This window comes from Hemitrygon akajei, chromosome 3 (assembly GCF_048418815.1).
Source record: "Hemitrygon akajei chromosome 3, sHemAka1.3, whole genome shotgun sequence".
Taxonomy (NCBI): domain Eukaryota; kingdom Metazoa; phylum Chordata; class Chondrichthyes; order Myliobatiformes; family Dasyatidae; genus Hemitrygon; species Hemitrygon akajei.
In genome coordinates, this window is record NC_133126.1 from 176,313,347 (window position 1) to 176,336,010 (window position 22,664).

At 41.2% G+C, this 22,664-nt stretch overlaps 1 protein-coding gene across 4 annotated transcripts in view; it reads left to right on the plus strand.

Moving 5' to 3' along the window:
* Positions 1–22,664, plus strand: part of nyap2a (neuronal tyrosine-phosphorylated phosphoinositide-3-kinase adaptor 2a) — a 206,021-nt gene that overhangs the window by 109,211 nt on the left and 74,146 nt on the right. For all 4 annotated transcript variants that reach the window (XM_073041419.1, XM_073041418.1, XM_073041420.1 and 1 more), the window contains exon 4: positions 7,695–8,789. In XM_073041419.1, the coding sequence (XP_072897520.1) occupies positions 7,695–8,789 (1,095 nt within the window). The remainder of the gene's footprint in view (positions 1–7,694; positions 8,790–22,664) is intronic.

The following is a 22,664-nucleotide window of genomic DNA, read 5'->3' on the forward strand; positions in this document are numbered from 1 at the left end:
GTTGGGCTTCCTGTGGGTGCTCCTATTCCAAGGATGTACTGTATAGGTTAATTAGTTACATATGTATAATTGGGCATTGCGGGCTTGTAGCGCTGGTAGGGCCTGTTGCTGTGATCGATCTCTAAATAAATCAGTAAGCAATAGTACCTTTTTGGTACGTTGTTGTGGTGAACTACATATACCTGTCTGGACATGTCCCCCCTGCTGACTGCTCCTGTGGCTCCTCCCACAGACCCCTGTATAAAGGCAATTGGAGCCTGGGCCCTGCCCTCAGTCTCCAGGATGCAGTGTGGTGGTCAATCGCTGCTTGTTCTTTCTTCCAGCCAATAAAAGCCTATATCTCGCCTCACGTCTCGGAGAGTTATTGATGGTGCATCAGTTGTTCTGTTTCTTGCCCAAGCACTGAGAGCATGCTGGCGATAAACAAAACCGAAAGAATAAGGATGCAGCCAAGAGAGAGGCTTGTGACAATTCTAGGTAACCAGGGAGGATTGTAAAAACTGTCAGTGGAGAGGAGTCGGGGGTTTGGAGGAGGTGGGCTAGGTTTCCATTCAGAGGATTTGCACAGAGACCTGTGAGGAAGAGCAGTTCCTCCTCCTTGCCCATGAGCTGTTTTTTAAAGTACATATTCTGCTGGACTGGAATGCACTGGTCTTCATTTGGCTGTTTCATTACCCAGTCTTGGACAATGTTAAATCTGACCATCTGCCAAAATATCATGAGCAGATCTACCTCCCCAAAGCAGCAGATGTATTACACCCAATGCTATTACCATAGCAAATATCACAGAATTTTACCTGGCTTCTACTCTCTTCTTCCCCTCATGAGTATTTAAAATTATACTCCAACAACTCTATTGTAGAAAAAGCAGGAAGGAGATCCAGGAAGACATGTTAAAGTATTGCTTTAGTATTCTACAGAGTAAGTAAAATGTATGAATATTATCCCTGCACATTAGGTATCAGATCAATCTTATTCATGCAGCTGTGGATAACATAATTTTCTCTGTTACGTACTTGGTATTTAAAGAGACCCACCTGCAGCTTTTTTTTTTATTAACCTCAATCAGAACCATTTTTAGTTGCTGTTCTAATTAATTCTGCACAAATGTTATTTCAAACAGGCCTAATGGTTATGGACATCATTTGGATAAGTAGCCAAAATAGCAAACAAGATCTTGTTCTTGCTGCACTGCAACACTGAAAAAATGCTTTCAATATCTTCATTTTGAAAATCGACTTCATTAAGGATCGTTGTTCACACCGTTTTAATTTTTGTTAATTATTAATTTTAATTATTAATTTAATTTTTCTGCTTGTAAACTTCCTGTGATTATGCATTAAAGTCATCCACTAAACTTCCCTTTCTTTCTTTATTATGAGAGAGCTTGTCGTTCTTCAGGCAGCCAGCTTTTGAAAGCATTGGGACAGTACAATTTACTTCAAGAAAATCGATGGGTGATTCACTGAGAAAGCCTCTAAAGTAGAAACGATCTAAGTAATAGCATCTGCAAAAAGGCAATGGAGATAGATGATAATGGCCAAATAAGACAAAGGCAAGGCTTTCTGTGACATAATTCAATTTCAAGACCCCACTGAAAATGAGCACGTTCTTAAATGCTTTGACATAATCTATGCGACGTTTCCACCTTCAGGAGAAATTATACCCTGCTTTTAGTTATTGAAGTTATTGTTTAAAAATGTCACTTCTGATTTTCCATGCATACATCCTACTAAAGCCTATCATGATTATTCATATACTCATATTGCACAAGAGATTTGAAATATAGAAGATTACCTTTGGATTGTGTGTTTAAAAAACAGTAGTGTAGTAATTACTACTGTCAATGTTAGTCTGTTGAATTTATGAGGTGTTATGTTATTTCTGGCACTGATAATAAAGCATTTATTTGGAAAAGGTGAAATTCTTTTCTAAAATGTGGCCCAATGGAATACCCAGTCAACAGCTTAAACGTTTTCTAATTAATATCACTATAAACAGTTCCAATCCAATGACAAAATTGAGAAGCTCACGTGAGATATCAAAATCCTGGAATGACAGTATTCTCAGAAAATGCTGTAAATAAATCTATAAACTTCCCTTAATACATGCTGTAAAAATGCCTGTACTTTCCTTATCCCGATGTTGATTGCTTGTGTTTCAGCAGTTTTAGAAGCTGCTTTATGGTTTTATACTATTTTTTTTTATTAAACAAAATATACTTTATTCCAAAATATAATTATGTACAATAACCATTCAAAGACTTTCAATTCTTTACAGTTGGTACCATTACTGTCTTTACATTTTCAAAGTTCTAATGTTTTGCCACCCACGTGGCACTTTATTCTTTCATTTTTACATTCAGGGGGTATACCCCCAACTCCCCTACCCCTCAACTCCCGCGGGAGAAGGACCCTAGACTGTGGTCCTTCCCCACCGGGCCCTTGCGGTGGCTGCACCGAGTTTGAGTGCGTCCCTCAGCACGTACTCCTGCAGCCGAGAATGTGCTATTTGACTAGAGGAACATGGCCCATTATTTCAGCATCTTCAGAGTCTCTTCTGTCCCTGCTACTTTATAGTATGTGCTACAAGTATCTACTGGGAAACTTGTGGTAGATACTGTCTGCAATACGTGAAGCATCTACAAGTTCTTTGAATACACTTACATGGAAATTCAAAAGAGCGTTTGCCTAAGACAAATGCATTGGCTAAGCTGGGCTGTCATCAGTAGGCAGTGCCAAAGTGCCAGCTGGGGAAAGCACCGCCAATGAGTTGCCCTGTTTCACGTATTGCACCAGCAGACCTAGAAACACACTGCAGGTAACACTGCCAATCAGGAGACACATCAAAAACCAGACTGAGAGTTGCTTTTCAAAACTTTGGTGGAAAAAATGTTCACCAGGCACAGTCGGAATTTGGATCCATTTTATGAACGTATAAACAAAATACTGCACAGGCTTGAGTTTTGGAATATGAACAGGGTATGCTGTGATAATGTGGAAGGTATCTGTAACAAGCATGCGTAAGGTCGTTGACTTGAAGTGTCAACTCGGTTTCTCTCTCCACCCGCTCTGCCTGGCTTGCTGAGCATTCCTGGAACTTTCTGCATCTTTCTCCTGGAAGATGAAATGGAAGGAGACGATGCGCAAAAACTCCAACAGGTCAGGAGAACCTGAGCTAATATTTTAGGCCACAGACTCTTTATCGGAACTGGGAACGAGAGAGGAGTTACTTTTAGGTTGCAGAAAGGGTGGGTTGAAGGCTACTAGGACACCCTTCTGAATGGGAGGCTAGTATTTCCTAACTTACAGAGCCAGAAGTTGAACAAATTAACGAAGGCATTTAGAACATAGAAATCTACAGCACATTACAGGCCTTTCGACCCACAATGTTGTGCCGACCATGTAACCTACGCTAGAAACTGCCTACAATTTCCCTAGCGTATAGCCCTCTATTTTTACTAAGCTCCATTACCTTTCTAAGAGTCTCTTAAAAGGCCCTTTTGTATCCGCCTCCACCACCGTCGCTGGCAGTGCATTCCATGCACCCACCACTCTGTCTGAAAAAATTGCCTCTGACATCCCCCTTGTACCTACTTCCAAGCACCTTAAAACTATGCCCCCTTGTGTTAGCCATTTCAGCTCTGGTAAAAAGCCTCTGGCTATCCACACGATCAATGCCACTCATCATATTATACATCTATATCAGGTCACCTCTCCTTCTCTGTCACTTCAAGGAAAAAAGGCCAAAATCACTCAACCTATTCTCATAAGGCACGCTCGCCAATCCAGGCAACATCCTTGTATTTAGAGGGTCATTTAGAGAGACAGAGAAAATAGATAAAAGGATATGTAAAGCTGTGAAATGCAACATGAAGCTATTGCCAAAATGACACAAGACTGATTTCTAGAAATATATAACAAATCTCTACATATCTAAGAAAAAGAAAATCTGAAGTAATGTTACGTGTGGATAATCTTACAATAGAATTGGCCTGTTCTCAATAATAGAAAAAGGAAAACAATTCAGCTGAAATCAATGATTTAAGTAAACACAGGGGATTCTGCAGATGCTGAAAATTCAGAACAGCACACACAGAGTGTTGGAGGAACTCAGCAGGTCAGGCTGTATGAATAAACATTTGGTGTTTGGGGCCGAGACCCTTCATCAATGATTTAAGCACTGAGTCGCAAAGGCTGTAACATGCGCAGACTTAGGTGGAGTGGTACTCCTCAGGCTTCAGACAGATAGGTCAAGGTGAAAGTGGGATGGAGAATTAATGTATCAGACATTTGGAAGCTCAAGGTCATCCTTGCAGACTGAACAGAAATTCTCTACAAAGCTCTCATCAATCCTCATTTGTTTTCTCAAATGTGGAAGAGATCATACTGCAAACACAAATGCAGTACACTAGATCGGAAGGTGGCGACATCTGGGAATATATTCACGTGAGAGGTTGCTTAGTGTAAATCTAATCAAAAGAGTTCTGACAGAGGGTCTTTGAGGTGAGACATTAACTGTTTCTCTTTCCAAATGCTGTTTGACCAAGCAATTTTGTTTTTTTTATTTTACATTTGCAGCTTTTTTAATTTACAACTGAGCTATTTGTTAACACAAGAGATTCTGCAGTTGCTGGAAAACCAACAGCACACACAAAATGCTGGGGGATCTCAGCAGGTCAGGCAGCATCTACGGAAACAAATAAACTGTTGATGTTTCGGGCTGAGATCTTTCATCAGGAGTGGAAAGGAAGGGGGGAGATGCCAGAATAAGAAAGTGGGGGGAGGGGAAGGAGGACAAACTCGAAGGTGATAGGTGAAGCCGCGTGGGTGAGGGAGGGGTGATGAAGTAAAAAGCTGGGAGGTAATAGGTGGGAAAAGCAAAGGCTGGAGAAGAAGGAATTTAATAGGAGAGGAGAGTGGGCCACGGGAGAAAATGAAGGAGGAGGGGCACCAGGGGAGGTGATAGGCACAAAGAGAAGAGGTATGAGGTCAGAGTGTTGAATAGAAGAGGGAAGGGGGGAGGGGAAAAATTACCGGAAGGAGAAATCAATGTTCATGCCATCAGGTCAGTGGCTACCCAGACAGAATATGAGGTGTTGCTCCTCCAACATGAGAGTGGCCTCATCATGGCAGAAGAGGAGGCAATGGACTGACATGTCGGAATTGGAATTAAAATGATTGAATCCCGGGAAATTCTGCTTTTTGCGTATGGAGTGGAGTGTCACAATGTATACTGGCTGTATCAGAATCCAAGTGCTGAGGAAGGACAGACTCCACTGTAGACACAGCCACATCAGGTTTAATATCACTGGCATATTATATATATATATATAAATAAAATAGTTACATTAAAAATAATGCAAAATCAGAAATAATTAAAGTGAGGTAGTGTTCATGGATTCAATGTCCATTTAGAAATCAGAAGGCAGAGGGGAAGAAGCTGTACCTGAATCACTGAGTGTGTGTCTTCAGGCTTCTGTACCTCCTACCTGATGGCAACAATGAGAAGAGGGCATGATGGAGTGATGGGGGCCCTTTCTAATGGACACAGCCTTGTTGAGGCACTGCTCCTTAAAGATGTCTGGGATACGACAGAGGCTATTACCCAAGATGGAGCTGACTAATTTTACAACTTTCTGCAGCTTATTTCGATCCTGTGGAGCAGCACTGACGCAGCCAGTTAGAATGCTCTCCACGGTACATCTGTAGAAGTTTTCAAGTATTTTAGGTGACAAACCAAATCTCCTCAAACTCCTGATGCAATAAATCCGCTGTTTTGCCTTCTTTATAGCTCTTCCTTTATAAGATATCAGTGGCTCGGCCAAGGGATGCCATGAGACGTAACATTCTCAAAACTAAGACCCCGCAATTAGCGCTAATTGGGTGTTTCTTTAAATAATACAAATAACATGGAATCCCTGAGCCCATCAAAATAAATTTAACAAGTTTAAACAGAAAGCACCAGGAGACCGCATTACAAAGAGCTAGTCGCTTGAGAAACATCACAAGGAACTCTAAACAATTAACAACTTTTGTTAAACAGCAATTAACCAACTGAGGTGCTCTAAAAACCCAACACTCCCAAAACCCAACGCAAGCCCAACACTCTCAAGCACCCCAGACAAACCCGAAGAGCTCATTACAGCAGAGGTTCTTGACAAGCAATGTCTTGTTATGTTAATCATGTTTGTCAACAATGTTTGATATCATTCTGTTTGATGTACAGAGGAATCTTGGGCTACAAGTCAGTGGAAACACAGGTAGATAGGGTATGGCATACTTGCCTTCATTGGTCAGGGCTTTGACGATAAGAGTTGGCAAGTCAAGTTACAAATGCATAAACTTTTTTTTAGGCCCATTTGAAGTGCTGTGTATGGTTCTAGTGACTTTGTCACGGGAAAGATCTGGAAGCATTGAAGAGGTACAGAAGAGGTTTACCAGGATGTTGTCTCCTGTCTATAAGAGAGTGTTTGTTATAAGGAGAGAGTGGACAAGCTTGGATTGTTTTTTCTGTAGCATCAGAAGCTGGTGGGGTGGTGGGGGGATGACCTGATAGAATTATGAGAGGCATAGGTAGTGCAGATAGTCACAGACTTCTTCCCCAGGCTGGAAATCTCATTTACTGGGGGGTATCATTTTAAGGTGAGATGGGGAATGTTTAAAAGAGTTTTGTATTTTTTTTCTTTTTGTCTCTTTTGTTCATAAATACTTTGAGTTTGGGAGGCTATATATACTGATTATTATATATTTGAATGTCTACTTAAACTATTAATTATGTACTCTCAAACACTTTGCATTCATGTTTCATTTATGTTTGTTTAAAAAATTAATAAAAAGATTTAAAAAGAAAGAAAGAAAGAAAAGAGTTTTGTGAAGTTAAGTTTTTTTTACACAGGATGATAGTGGAAGCAGTGATGATAGCTACATTAAAGAAGCACTTAGACAGGATCATGAACAGACAGGGAATGGAGGGATATGGACCATGTGCAGACAGATGGGATTAGTTTAAATTGGCTTCATGGTTGGCACAGATATGACTGATCAAAGGGTGTGTTCCTGTTCTGTTCTATGTTTGAGCTCTTCAATCTTATAAAGTATGGTATATTAAATTTGCATACACCATATTAGTCTTTACAGTGTTAAATTTATCAAAATTTCCATTGATGTGTCCCCAAATGGGTATCATATTATTTTTGGATTGCCAGAAAATGTAAGGCTAGTAATGTCAACTCTGAGTCAAGGTTCCATTCCTGGGAATGAAGGTTAAAAATCTAGGCCGCAGTTCTGAAGGGGAACTATGCTCTCTGACAGAAGGTTAACAGAGGGCTTACCTGCTCTCTCACACGGATGGTAAAGATATGCCATAACAGTGTTCTAATGAAATGCTTAGAGTTTTCCCTGGTGTTCTAGACAACACTTTCGCTGTACTGGCATCACTACAACAGATTATTTGGAGGGGATCTGACTAGGTGAAATCTGTAACCTTTTTCACTTCAAAACTATGAGTACACACTAAGTGTACTTAGTGGTCTACAGGAAATCTTGAAATCATTAAAGGTGCAAAATATAAATGGCAGTCTTTTTCATTCTTTTAAATGTGTATTGACAAGCATCTCTCCACTGAATGATCTGTGGTGAGGTACTTCTGAAGGAATGACTTGCCTGATCATATGCCTGCTTATCTTTATATAGTGTCAACAAAACCCAGACCCCACAGCGATGAATATGGCAAGAAGATACCACCTCCTAAACCAAGGCGTGACCCAAACACACAGCTCAGCACGTCCTTTGATGAAACGTATGGCACAAAGCACAGTAGTCGAAAGTCAACCACTGGAGCAAGCAAAGAGAGTGCTTCTGGACAAGCCTTTAGTCCAACTAGGGGCGCTGAGGAAGAAGAGCCAGTCTACATTGAAATGGTTGGAAATATATTACGCGATATTAAAAAAGAAGATGACGATCAAAGTGAGGCAGTTTATGAGGAAATGAAGTATCCATTATTTGATGAGGTGGTCCAAGACTTCAAATGGGGCAGTCCAGGTCTTATAGACCCTCATTCTCAGTGTCCTACTCCAACTGTGCCTGAAGTGGATATTACAAAGTCTTCAATCCCATCAAATCCAAAGGGCTTATTTTGTGAGATTCCACCTCCATTCCCAAATCTGCTCCCTCATCGCCCCCCTCTATTAGTGTTCCCGCCAGCTCCGAGCCAATGCTCACCAGCTTCTGACGAATCTCCTTTAACTCCTCTTGAAGTCATAAAGCTCCCAGTGCTGGAAACAAGCATATCTTATATCAAGCAAACTGGTGCTTCCCCATCATCTCTCCCTGCTCAGTCTTCCGGATACCAGAAAGTAGAAAAAGACTTACCATCTTCTCATGGAATAAGTGCAACTGGAAGGCCCTCTTCCCCACCACTTCCATCAACTCTTTATAGGACGCCATCACCTCATGGTCTTCAGTCTCATTTTAGTCACTCAATAACCCCATCTCCTGTCACTATGGGGCGGTCCATGACTCCATTAGGCCTAAAAAGACCCCCGCCCTATGAGTCTATACATCCACCACCAAGATGTTCTTCCGCAGTGCCTCAGTCCACAGTGAAAACCCCAGTACAGGAAGGAGGAAAGACAGGAAATATCTCTTCTTCCCAAGGATCTGCGCATAGTGGGTCACGCTCCAGAACGCCAACCAGTCCTTTGGAAGAACTCAGCTGCCTCTTTACCTCAGGAAGGAGTCTATTGAGGAAATCAGCCAGTGGGAGGAAATCCAAGGAGCCGATGGAAAGTAAGTGATAATTTGGATTTACAGTTTATGAAAAATAATGATAACCTGAAGCTTAAATATTGTGGGTGTCCATTGAATGCACTTTGAGTCCTTTCTGATATTTAACAAGTAAAGGAGCTGGTGTAAAACAAAGAATTAATAGATTATAGAGAGAATCAAGAGGTATTGGCCTGTTGAAAGAAAGTAACACTGAGGCAGAAGATTAGTGTAATCTTATTGAATGGTGAGGAGACATAAGGTGCTGACAGGATCATCCCTGCTTCGATTTCCTATGTTTATCTGTTCTTAAAACAGACTATCCTCAGTTTAAGTGGAGAGGTTAAAAAAGTCAAACAGATGTTGCGCAAAGGTAAATCTTTTCCACTCTTTTAACCAGCGTGATGATCCAATACATATGGGATTAGACTGTTGTCTCCTTTCAGCCAGATGTAGAGGAATAATTTTGGCTGTGCTCCTGTAGGCATGCAGCCATCGCAGAATCTGTGCAACTCTCAATGACAAGTACAGAATGCTGTACTGTACCCAAACTGAGATTGCCTGTATTGATGCCAGAAAAAAAAACATAGAATAATATTTCTTTCCCCAGCACCTGTGACCTTCAACTTCACCAGGATGATGCTTGCCAAAAATAATAGGCTGGATGTTAATCTCCATGGTAAACAAACAACAGCAGTCCTGTAATACAGGTGTTTTTTTTTCATTTCTTTTATTTTTTTTGCCCCATAATCTGGCTGTCACAAGAGAAAAACAGCATCTATTGCCCATTCCTAATTGTTCTTGAGAAGTTGCGGGAAAGCCATCTCCTTGCCCCACCTGCTTCCGATCATTCTCAGCAACTGTGGTGGAGATACAATTCCAAGGTTTAGACTCAGCAATGCTGAAGGAGTATGTTGCCATGTGGTGATGGTGTGGAACTTGGAGGAGCAGAGGTGGTTTTTCCCTTGTCCTTGTCCTCCTTGGTAGCAGACATTGCAGTTTTATGGTATGATGTCAGAGTAACATAGGGGAATATTTGCAGTGCATTTTGTCTTTGGTAAATATTGCAGTTGCTGTGGACTTGTGGAGGAGGGAAGGACTATTTACATTGGTTGTTCAAGAGCCAATTGATTGGACAGAAATATCCTGAATGACTGGTGTGTCTACTGCTGCTGAAAATGAACTAATCCAGGTTATTCTATCACATACCTGACTTAGATGATCAAAAGTTTCTGAGTTGTCACTTGCTGCAGGATATCCAGTTGGGTTGCCCTCAGTATATTGACGGTAGCAGGTTCAGTGGTGGCAATGCCATAGAATGTCAGAGGTAAGGTTGGAGGAGGTCATTGTCCTGCACTTCTGTGACACAAATGTTAACTGCTCTGGTCATTTCCTGTCAGAATGTGTCCATTGCCTTGTTTTGGGCTGGTATGGACTGCTTCACTCACTAAGGATACACAAATGGAATTGAACTCCACCCACAAACATCCCTACTTCTGAGATAATAAAGGATGGAATGTCTTCGATGAAGTAGCTGAAGATGGTTGCGCCTAGGATTTTGCTCTCAGGATCTCTATTAGTGATGTCCTCAGTCTGAATTGGTTGACCTCCCAGAACTACAACAATTTGCCTCAATGAAATGTTTGACTCCAAACAACAGAGGGCTTTTCCCTTAATGTCTATTGACTTTAGTTTTTATGTGGGTTCCTTGATGTCCTTCTCAGGCAAAAGCTGCCTTGCTATCAAGGGCAGCCATGCATACCTCTCCTTTGGAATTACGCTCATGCATTTCTATGCAGATCAAGGTTGTAATGAGGTCTGCAACACAGTGGCACTGGTGGAACTTAGATTTGGGCACCAGCGAGCAGGCTATTGGTGGCTAAATTCTGCTGGATGGCACGGTCAGTAACAGCTTCTGTCACTTTGCTGATGAGTGTTAGCAGACTGATTGAGTGGTAATTAATGGATTAGATTTGTCCTTCTTTTTGTGAACAACACATGGGCAATTTTCCACACTGCTTGGTGGAGGCTGGTGCTGTAACTGTACTGGAATAGCTTGGCTGGAGCTGCAACTAATTCTGAGGCACATGTCTTCAGTACTAACCTGGGATGTTGTCTGGATTAATGGTCTTTGCTGTTCCTGGTGCTCTCAGCCACTTCACATAGAGTGGGTCGAATTTGCTGGAGGCTTGCTTCTGCGATGTGGAGGAAGCCAAGTTCTGTGTCTATATGTAATTTACAGCTGAAGCTGGTTGAAACTACGTTACCTTGGCTGCAATGATATTCCATCACTGAGTGTGGTGCCATTGTTGGAAGCTCCTCCTGGGGCCGGCTGTTTGCCCCAGCACCATTCACAAGTAAATGTAATAGGACTCCAGGGCTTCAGTGGGAGTTGTTGGTGGTTTGATTGTTCAGGTCTGCCGATGGATCCTGCTGTTTGCCCATTGCATCTCTGATCCTTCAAGCTGCCATCTCTGATGTATGAGACATTCTATAATAATAATAATAATAATAATAATAATAATAATAATAACTTTCTTACAGAGCACTTCTCATACAGACAATGTAGTTTAAACTACTTTACAATGGGATAAAGTGCAAACATGAAAATAAAAGGCACACAATGTTAATGTAAAGCAAGGTTAAATAAATGGGCTTTGAGCTGACATTTATAAGTATCAATTAAATCTTCATCCCTTATAGTATTAGGTATTGAGTTCTACAATTTAGGAGTGCAGTTCAAGAAAGATGGCCTACCAATTATCTTTTGAGGGAGGTTGTTTAAATTTAAGAGATCAGCAGAAGAAGACTTAAGACTCAACAGGGTTATAAAACTAAAGCAATTCTGTGACATACTCTGGTCCCAGACCATTAAGAGCTTTACAAACAAATAAGAGAACTTTAAAATCAATTCTAAAAGGTACAAGAAGCTAATGCTGAGTAGCTAGGACAGAAATTATGTTTCCTCATCCCAGTTTTAATTAAAAGTTCTGCAGTGGCATTCTGAATGAGTTGAAGTTTGTCAATAGATTGTTTTGGAAGGCCAGTAAAAGGTGTACTGCAGTAATCTAGTCTATAACCAATATAAGGGCATGAATCAGTTTTTCAGAATCATTATGTGACAGAAGTGGACATATTTTTGCAATATTTCTTTTAGAAATGCTGCTCTGGTCACCTTCTTTATGTGGGAACTAAGATTCAAATCTGAATCCAGGATTACACCCAGGTTTGTCACTTCTGATTTTACAAGGGGAGCCAAGTTCCAAAGTTTTTCAAGAAGTTTATCTCTTTTGGCTTTGGGACCAACCAAAAGTATTTCAGTTTTATCTTCATTTAGTTTTAGGAAGTGATTGCTCATTCATTTTTTGTATTCATCCATCTGTAGGAAGAACTGCTTCCAGAATGCTGTACAACATTTTCCATTCAGGCTACCATAGAGTCGTAGAGCACTACAGCACAGAAGCAGGCCCTTTGTCCCATCCAGCCATCTAATCTTTGCCAACCTGGTATTCTGCCTCGTCCCACTTAATTGCACCTAGATGATAGCTCTCCATACCCCTCTCATTCATGTACCAGTCCAAACTTCACTTAAATGTTACAATTCAACCCACATCAACCACTTCATCTTAGAATTTCCTTAGTGGCAAGATCATTATAGACAATAGACAATAGGTGCAGAAGTAGACCATTCGGCCCTTCGAGCCTGCACTGCCATTCTGAGATCATGGCTGATCATCTACTATCAATACCCGGTTCCTGCCTTGTCCCCATATCCCTTGATTCCCCTATCCATAAGATACCTGTCTAGCTCCTTCTTGAAAGCATCAAAGAGGTCCATCATTCCAAGAGGTCTGCCTGTTGCATTTTGTTGTAAATGTCATGGCATGAATAGGAAGCTCCAGGAGAATCGTCACTTTCAGTTATGGCATGAGTACCAGAAACAAAGTTAAAGCATTGACAAATGTGTTCAGCCAGAAGCTCCAAATGTGATCTACCCTCAGCTCCCTCTGGAGATCCACATTACAGAAGTCAAGGGCGCCATGAGGTGTAGAATTAAGCAACCTCACCTGGGCATCAATAAAGAGGTCACCAAGCAGCAAGTGTCTCTTGATCCCACTATGAATGGCAGCACCCGTCGCTTTGCTGATGACTCAGAATTGTCTGATTGGTCAGTAATTAGTCCAGATGGATTTAGCCTGCTTTGTGCATTTTTCACATTGTTTGTGAGATGCCAGTATTGTAGATGTCCTGGAAGAGCTTGGCTGGAAGTGTACCTAACTCTGGGCCATGTATTCAATAGTAAAGAATGTATATTGTCTGGTCTCATAGTCTGTGATGTAACTTTCCCAGGTTATTTTAATAGCAATACCGAAATCCACTGCCTACACCACCAAGATAGATAAGAATAGTAAGTACATTGGAACAGCACCAAATAAAGCTTCCTTCTAAATCACTCACCATCCTGACTTGAAGATATATCACCAGTATTTCATTGTCACTAAAACTGGATCTCCCTCCACAAGCATGCAGCTGAACAATTTCTAATTTAATCCTGATAAAAGCGAGATCATTCATTTTGGGTCATCTAATAATGGCAGGGACCTGAGAAGCCTTGATGTGCAGATGGACCTTGGGGTGCAACTTCACAGCTCCCATGCCAACACAGGTGGAATGCAGAAGGTATTTAGCTTACTTGCCTTCATAACCAGGGGTGGCACATCCTGGTGCAACTGTACAAGATATCGGTCAGGCCGCACCTGGAATATTAGATGCAGTTCCTGTCACCACACCACACTATCACCACACTGTCACCACACCACACTATAGAAAAGATGAAACTTTCAGATAGGTAACATGGAGCTTAGTTAAATAGAGGGCTATAGGTAAGCCTAGAAATTTCTAAGGTAGGGACATGTTCAGCACAACTTTGTGGGCTGAAGGCCCTGTATTGTGCTGTAGGTTTTCTATGTTTCTCTGTTTATCAGGATATTGCCTGGAATGGAGGGCTGCATTTACAAGGAGAGATTAGGTAGAGGGAGTTGTTCTCACTGGTGCACAAGAGGCTGAGGGGCAAATTTAAAGAGATTCATAAAGTTATAAGGGGAATTAATTTTTTTCAGAGGTAGGAGAGTCTCAAATTAGTGGACTCAATTTTAAAGTAAGAGGAAAACAAATCTAAAAGAGATTTAAGAGGTAAGATCTTCCACACAGAGTGTAGCAGGTATATGAAACAAGCTGCCATTGGAAGTGGTAGAGGCAGGCACAATAATTGTTTGAGAAGTAGTTGGACAAGTACGTGGATGGGAGACAAATAGAGAGATGTGGACTAGATGGCCAGGTATCATGGTAGCATAGTGGTTAGCACAATGTTTTATAGTTCCAGCGACCTGGTTTCAATTCCTGCAGCTGCCGGTAAGGAGTTTGTACATTCTCCCTGTGACTATGTGGTTTCCTCCAGGTCCTCCGGTTTCCTTCCACAGTCCAAAGATGTACTGCTAATTGGTCAATGTAAATCGTCCTGTGATTAGGCTAGGATTAAGTCGGGGGATTGGTGGGCATTGTTGTTTGAAGGGCTGGAAGGCCTATTCCACGCTGTATGTCAATAATAAATGAATGAAAATGGAGTTAACATAGACAGGCATCTTGGCATGGGCAAGTCATGCTGAAAGGAATTTCCATATGATTCTAGGTGTTTAACTTGGGGCCAAGCAAAACCTGTTGGTCCTGCCAGCAAAACACAGATAACTTCCAAACATCGTAAGTTTTGAGAGGAGGGGATTTCACTCAGGTCCACTGCCCGAGTATAAAAGGCAGCTTTGGTCACTACAGTGAAAAGAGCTTTGACCAGCGACCAGTCGGCATTCGGGATTGATTAGCAAGAGCAGCTTGGAGGAAGATGAGGGAGGGCAAGCACAGCGGCCATTGTCACAGCCCCACTGTCTGAGGGGACAAAGTCAGGGTGGTGATCTTGAGGCTTTAGCTCTTCAAGGCTTCAGTGAAAAGAGGCTTCAATCAGAGAAAGCAAAGGAAAGAAAAACTCAATGTTAAGTTTTTTATTTCCTTCCCTTCTTTATATCTGTTCAGCTAGGACAGTAGAGATTCCAGGCAGGATAGATGAATGCTTCTCTTGCAGGATGTGGGAAGGCTGGGAGATGTCCAGTGTTACTGACAACTACAACTGTGAGAAGTGCATCCAGCTGCAGCTTCTAACAAACTGTGTTAAGAGTTGGAGCTGGAACTGGATGAACCCCGGATGATTTGGGAGGCTGAAGGGGGTGGTAGGATATATAGAGAGACAGTTACACCCAGGGTGCAGGACACAGGAAATTGGGTGACAGTCAGGAAGGGGGAAGGGATAGAGGAGTCAGTGCAGAGTACCCCTGTGGCCATCCTCCTCAACAACAGGAATATTACTTTGATACTGTTTGGGGGTGTTGACCTAACGGAGGAAAGCCACATTTTGTCGGGTCTCTGACAATGAGTCTGGCTCTGTGATTCAGAAGGAAGGGGTAGAAAGAGGTATGTTGTGGTGACAGAGGATTTGTTATTAAGGGAATGGACAGGAGGTTCTGTGGGCAAGAACTGAAACAAGATTCCTGGACGGCATGTTGTCTCCCAGGTGCCAAGGTCCAGGATATCTCGGATCGAGTTCTCAGCATTCTTAAGTGGGAGGGTGAACAGCCAAACGTCATGGTCCATGTAAGGTACCAATAACATGGATAGGATGAGTAATGAGGTTCTACAAAGGGAGTTTGGGGAGTTAGGTGCTACGTTAAAGGGTAGGACATCCAGGGTTATGATCTCAGGATTAATACCCATGCCATATGCTAGTGAGGCTAAAACAAGGAAGATTATACAGTTTAATATGGCTAAGGAGTTGGTGTAGGAGGGAAGGCATAAGGTTTTTGGATCATTGAGCTCTCTTCCAGGGATGGTGGGACCTGTACAGAAGGGACAGTGTGCACCTGAACTGGAGGTGGGCTAACATCATAGCAGGAAGGTTTGTTAATGCTGCATGGTGGGGTTTAATCTAGAGTTGCAGTGGGATGGGAACCAGAGTGCCATAACAGTTAGTGGAGAGGTTGTGGAGGCAGATGTCGGTAAGACCTCAGACAAAATCAGGAATCAAAGGATTGAGCATGGTGCGAACTGTATATGTTTCAATGCAAGAAGTATCGTAGGAAAGGTAAATGATAATGTCAAAGGTGAGGTACAGTAATTGTTTTACAAACAGGGACAAGCGTAATGAGGAGAGGCTGTTGATAGGGCAAAATGGCAGTCGACGCGATGAGTTGCAACGTAAAAGGCAGACAAAATTGAAAAGGGAGAATACAGGACTGAAGGTGGCATATTTGAATGTGCGCAGCATACAGAATAAGGTAGATGAACTTACAGAGTTGCAGGTTGGTATCACTGTATCATGGCTGAAAGAAGATTATAGCTGGGAACTTAATGTCCAAGGATACACATTGTATTGAAAGGACAGGCAGGAAGGCAGAGGGAGCGGCGTTGCTCTGTTGGAAAAAATTGAAATCAAATCATTAGAAAGAGGTGACATAGGGTCAGAGGGTGTTGAATCACTGTGGATAGAGATAAGGAACTGTAAAAGTAAGAAGACCCTGATGGGAGTTGTCCATAGACCCGCAAACAGTAGTAAGGATATGTTCTACAAATGACAATGAGAGATAGAAAATGCATGGCAAAAGGTCAATGTTACAATAGTCATTGGGGATTTCAAATTGCAGGTAGATTGGGAAAATCAAGTTGGTGCCGTATTCCAAGGGGGGAATTTCTGGAATGCCTATAAGATAGCTTTTTAGTGCAGCTTGTGGTTGAGACCACTAGGGGATCAACAATTCTGGATTGGGTGTTGTGTACTGCTGAACCAGAATTGATTAAGGTAAAAGAACTCTTAGGGGAGGTGATCATAATATGATTGAATTCACCCTGAATTCAAAACAGAAGGCAACTAAAAAGTTATTAAGAAGGTAAAGATGGAATACACAAGTAAGCTAGCCAATAATATTAAAGAGGATACCAAAGCATAATCCAGATACATAAAATGTGAAAGAGAGGTGAAAGTGGATGTCAGACAGCTGGAAAATGTTGCTGGAGAGGTTGTAATGGGGGACAAGGAAATGATGGAGGAATGGAATAAGTATTTTGCATCAGTCTTCATTGTGGAAGACACTAGCAGTATGATGAAAGTTCCAGGTGTCAGGGGTCAATATGTGCATGGAGATACCATTTCTAGGGAAAAGGTGCTTGGGAAACTGAAAGGTCTGAAGGTAGATAAGTCACCTGGAACAGATGGTGTACACCCCAGGGTTCCGAAAGAGGTGGCTGAAGAGATTGTGGAGGCATTAGTAATGACCTTTCAAGAATCACTAGATTACAGAATCATTCTGGAAGACTGGAAGATTGTCACTCCACTCTTCAAGAAGGGGGAGAGGCAGAAGAAAGGAAACTATGGATCAGTTAGTCTGGCCTCAGTGGTTGGAAAGATGGTGAAGTCAATAATTAAGGATGAGGTCTCAGGGTACTCGGAGGCATATGATAAAATAGGCTGTAGTCAGCATGGTTTCCTCAAGGGAAAATCTTGCCTGACAAATCTGTTGGAATTCTTTGAAGAAATAACAAGCAGGATAGACAAAAGAGAATCAGTTGATGTTGTACACTTGGATTTTCAGAAGGCTTTTGTCAAGGTATCACACATGAGGCTGCTTAACAAGCATAGTTTTACGGGAAAGATTCCAGTGTGGATAAAGCAATGGCTGATTGGCAGGAGGCAAAGAGTGGGAATAAAGCAAGCATTTTCTGGTTGGCTGTCGGTGACTACTGGTGTTCCACGAGGGTCTGGGTTGGGACAAATTCTTTTTATGTTACATATCAATGATTTGGATGATGGAATTGATGGCTTTTTTGCAAAGTTTGCAAACAATTTGAAGATAGGTGGAGGGTCTGGTAGTTTTGAGGAAGTAGAAAGGCTACAGATGGACTTAGATTAGGAGAATGGGCAAAGAAATGGCAGATAGAATACAGTGTCAGGAATTATATGGTCATACACTATGGCAGAAGAGATGAAAGGGTTGACTATTTTCTAAATTGAGAGAAATTGCTAAAAAAATGAAGTGTGAAAAATGAGAGTCCTCGTGCAGGATTCAATAAAGGTTAATTTGCAGGTTGATTCTGTGGTGGAGAAGGCAAATGCAATGTTATCATTCCTTTCAAGAGGACTAAAATATAAAAGCAAGGATATAATGTTGAGAACTTATAAACTTCTGGTGAGGCCTCACTTGGAGTATTGTGAGCAGTTTTGGGCCCCTTATCTTAGGATGTGTTGAAACTGCAGAGGGTTCAAAGGTGAATCATGAAAATGATTCCAGGATTGAATGGCTTGTCAAATGAAGAGAGTTTTATGGCTCCGGGCCTGTATTCACTGGAATTCAGAAGAATGAGGGATGACCTCATTGAAACCTATCGAATGGTGAAAGGTCTTGATAGAGCGGATGTGGAGAGGGTGTTTCCTGTGGTGGGAGAGTCTAAGACTGGAAGACTCATCTTCAGAATAGAGTGGTGTCCTTTTAGAATGGAGATGGAGAGGAATTATTTTAGCCAGAGAGTGGTGAGTCTTTGCCACAGGCAGCTGTGGAGGCCTGGTCTTTATGTACAAGTCCTTGTGTCTTTAATTTCCCAAATATTAAGTGGGAAGACCTAGTGACTAATGGATTAAAGGACAGTGAATTCATTGAGTACTGAATGTCTGTATGTTGACCCATTATGTAAACGCACCAAGAAGAGGGGAGGCCTGTATAGATTTGATATTCCGTAAAAGTCAGAGTAGAATTTTGAGTGCAGAAGTCGTTGAGCCTTTAGGAGCAAGTGATCACAGTTAGTCTCAAAGTTTTTTGGGAGAGTATACCAGTAAAAACCAAAGCCATTAAATTGAATTTCAGAAATGCAAAATTTGTGCAGATGCAGCAAAGACATCAGAAGGAAAACTGGAAGGAACTGCTTGACGTTGAGTCATTTGAGGAACAATGAGGTTGATTTAAAGAGGTAATACAAGCAGTGCAGGAAATGTTTATAGGTCAGGAGAAGCAATAAAATCAATAGAGCAGCTAAAGATATACATAAAAATCATTGAAGACAGCTACATAAGGAATACAGAAAAGATAGTAATGATGTTAACAATAGGGCATATGGACACATGAACATATGAGAGCTAAAGAGAAGAGGGAAATTTGGATTGTCAAAAGGTAGGTTCAGAAATATATTGCTGATAATGCTAAGATTGACCCCAAGAGATTTTTTTTTAAATACTTTAGTAGTAAAAGAAAAGTCAAGAAGGAAGTTAAGTGTATTAAGAATAATATAGGGTGATAAATTATGCAGATAAGGACATAACGGATACTCTTAACTCATATTTTGCTGAAGTATTTACCTGCAAAGATGTTAGCAATATGTCAGTAAGTGTAGAGAAAAGAAAGGTTATTTTCAATGACCTAGAGATTTTAGAAAGTGAGGTCCTGCTTCAGCTGAAAAGGCTGAAAGTTAATAAATCCCCAGGGCCAGACAACGTATATCCAAGGGTACTCAAAGAGGTCTGTTATTATATATATAAATCCCTAACATGTATTTTTCCAAGGCATGGGTTCAGAAAGGGGAAATCATGTTTTACTAACATGTTGGAGTTCTGTGAAGAGACAACTAAAATTTATGATAACAATAGTGTGGTTGATATCATTTACCTGGACTTTCAGAAGGCTTTTGGCAAGGTACCACACAAGAGGTAAACATTCAAATTACAAGAGGTAGGAATTCAGGGTAAGGTGTGTGAATGGGTACAGAATTGGCTCAAAAACAGAAAACAATGACTTATGGTGAGCTGATCATTTTCACACCTAGAAGCTGTTATAATTGGGGTTCCACAGGGATCAGCTTTGGGGTTGCTGCTGTTTTTAATCTACATTCATGATTTGGGTAAATGCGTAACAAATAAACTAGTAAGGTTTGTCGATGACACAAAATTAGGGGGCAGGCTAATAATATTTAGGCAGCAGAATCAATACAGTTAGATATAAATAAAGTCCAGATGTGGGCAGATAAATGGTAAATGTAAAATATTACATATACAAAGTAGAAATATTAGATATAAGTATACAATTGAAGGACTTGATTTCAAACGTGCAGTGTATAAGAAGGATTTGGGCTCCTGGTAGACTCATCACTATCAACATCTAGACAATGCACAGAAGTGATTAGGAAGGCTAATAGAACATTGGGCTATACAATGCACTCACTGGAGTTCAAGACTAGAGACGTTTTCCTTAAGCTGTATAATGCACTTTTGAGGCCACACCTTGAGTGCTGTGTATGATTTTGGTCTCCATATTTTGTGAGTGATGTGAAGGCACTGGAGAGAGTCCAGAGAAGGGTGACGAGACTCATTCCAGGTCTGCAGGGCATGAGCTGTGAAGAAAGATTGAAAGAATTAAACTTTTTTAGCCCATGTAGATGTAGGATGAGAGGAAACATGATAGAGGTTTTCAAAATCATTAAGAGCGTAAGTAAGGTGGATGCCAGCTGCTATTTCAAAATTAATCCATCATCAAGAACATGGGGCATAGGTGGAGACTGGTTAAAGGGAGATTTTGGACTAACATCAGGAAGCATTTCTTTCCACAGTGAGTTGTGGACATATGGAACAAACTACCCTGTTGTGTAGTTGAGAGTAGTACCTTAGAGACTTTCAAATCTGAACTTGATAGTTATTTCAACACACTATGTGAATTGTGATTTGGCAAGCTTTGTTGGGCTGAATGGCCTGTTGTCAAAAACTTTCTAATGTTCTAATATTTAAGGCAGAGGTTGATAGATTCTTGATTTGTCAGGGAATGAAGGAATACGGGGACAAGGCAGAAGACTGGGGCTGAGAGGAAAATTGGATCAGCTATGATAAAATGGTTGGACAGACTCGATGGGCCAAATGGCCTAATTCTGCTCCTGCAGTCTTATGGTCTACCAAAAACTGAAGGTTCAAATAGTATTGAGGGCAGAGGCTGAAAGATATATGACCTGCAAAGGAGAGAGTGTGAACATGGTACTGATGTCAAATTTGGATCAGCCAAGGCAGATTGAATGGCAGAACATACAGGAGAGGCTGATTGACCCAATCCTATTCCTGGTCCTTGAGCTTTTACCGTAGGCAGCATCTGAGTAGAATGCAGACAAGAATCACAGCCCTTTCCAAAACCCAGACTTTTCATTCCATTCGTTCAGAAGGACATTGGGAATCCCACTTATATTGGCAGGTAGTTCACTTGGGCAGAGTTTCCTGCATACCCTGCACACAAACAATCCTGAGTGCTCAGCTGGTGGAGACAAACAAAAACCTCAACCTGGGCTTGTTAACATATCAGCCAATGAGCTTGCCTACTGAGCCAATAGGGTAGTTTCAGCCATAAAATAATTCCATACAACAGAAGCTATGAGATTAATTTTAAATAGCTGTATAGTTCTGTTATAGGGATCAAATCACATGATCAAGTAACCTCAAGGCAACTTTTTTTTTGTTAATATTATTCTGGTGCCTTGAAGCAAATATTCACTGGAAGCTGAAGGCTGAGATAAGCTTAGATTTTGATTGAACAGTTTTCAGAGATATGACATCTGGTATCCCTCTTCGAGGAATCCTCTTTCTCATTTGTGATGCAGCGTTGTCACACACAACCCCATCAGGAAGAACAGCCCATAACCGACTGAAGAAGAATGTTTGACAGAGCCCACTGTGACAGTTGGTCTGCTACAGTTAATGCTTAAAGTGATTGCTTTAGTTAGTGCACAATGTGCTTCATGTCTGCTGCCCACCCGTAGCCACTAAAATTGATTTAGTTCGTATTTTCTGACTGATTTATGTCCCTTATTGATATTAAATCCACTTTGTCTAAATTGCGTGCCACGGCAACTGAATCGTTGACCCTTCCTGCACCCTGACTTACAGCATCTGCCAGTGTCTTTAGTTCTCATCAGATATATTGATCAAAAGACTTTTCAAAAATCTATACACAATGCCATACTTCACAAAATACTACTGGTGAATGTTGGGAGATTTCAGACGGTAGCTTTGATTTGTATATAATATCTGTGAGCTGTCCTTGATTGAAACTAAAACCAGCAGTATGAAAATATGAGGTAATTAGAATATAGAAATCTACAACACATTACAGGCCCTTCAGCCCACAATGTTGTGCCAACCATGCTCTAGAAACTGCCTCGAATTTCCCTACTGCATTAGCCCTCTATTTTTCTAAGCTCCGTGTACCTATCGAAGAGTCTGTCTTACTGTTGATTTCTGATCAATGCAACTTTATAAGCTTCATAAATCCTGTAAAGAAAAATAATTTGACATTCTAGAAGTGGCTGGTGTATGCAACGTCTGTCTGCACATGCACTATTTGGTTAGTAAAACAGAGCTGTCTCTTCTGCCTTCCTCTGTAGACTCTGTGTGTGCTTCATATCATGCTCTGCATGTGCAAAAAAAGTGTGTTTATACAGTTCGTTTCATTCCATCAAGATATGCTAAAGCACCTTAGAGCCAATGGAATAATGGAATAATTCTGAGGCTGCTGGTATGGAGAAGTACCACAGACAAGTTGCTCACAGCAAGGCCTCACAAGCACTGAAGTAATAGCAATCAAATAGGCTGTTTTACATGTTGATTGACAAATAATCATCAGTCAATATACTGAGCAGGAGATTACTGCTTTTCTTCAGTCAGCTAAATAAGTTTTTTTTATAACGTTGACCTGAGTTAGCAGATTTCATCACCCATCCAAAAGATGGTCACTCTGCCAGGACACTATTCCCTCAGAACGACTCTGTTTAGATCTCTGGAGG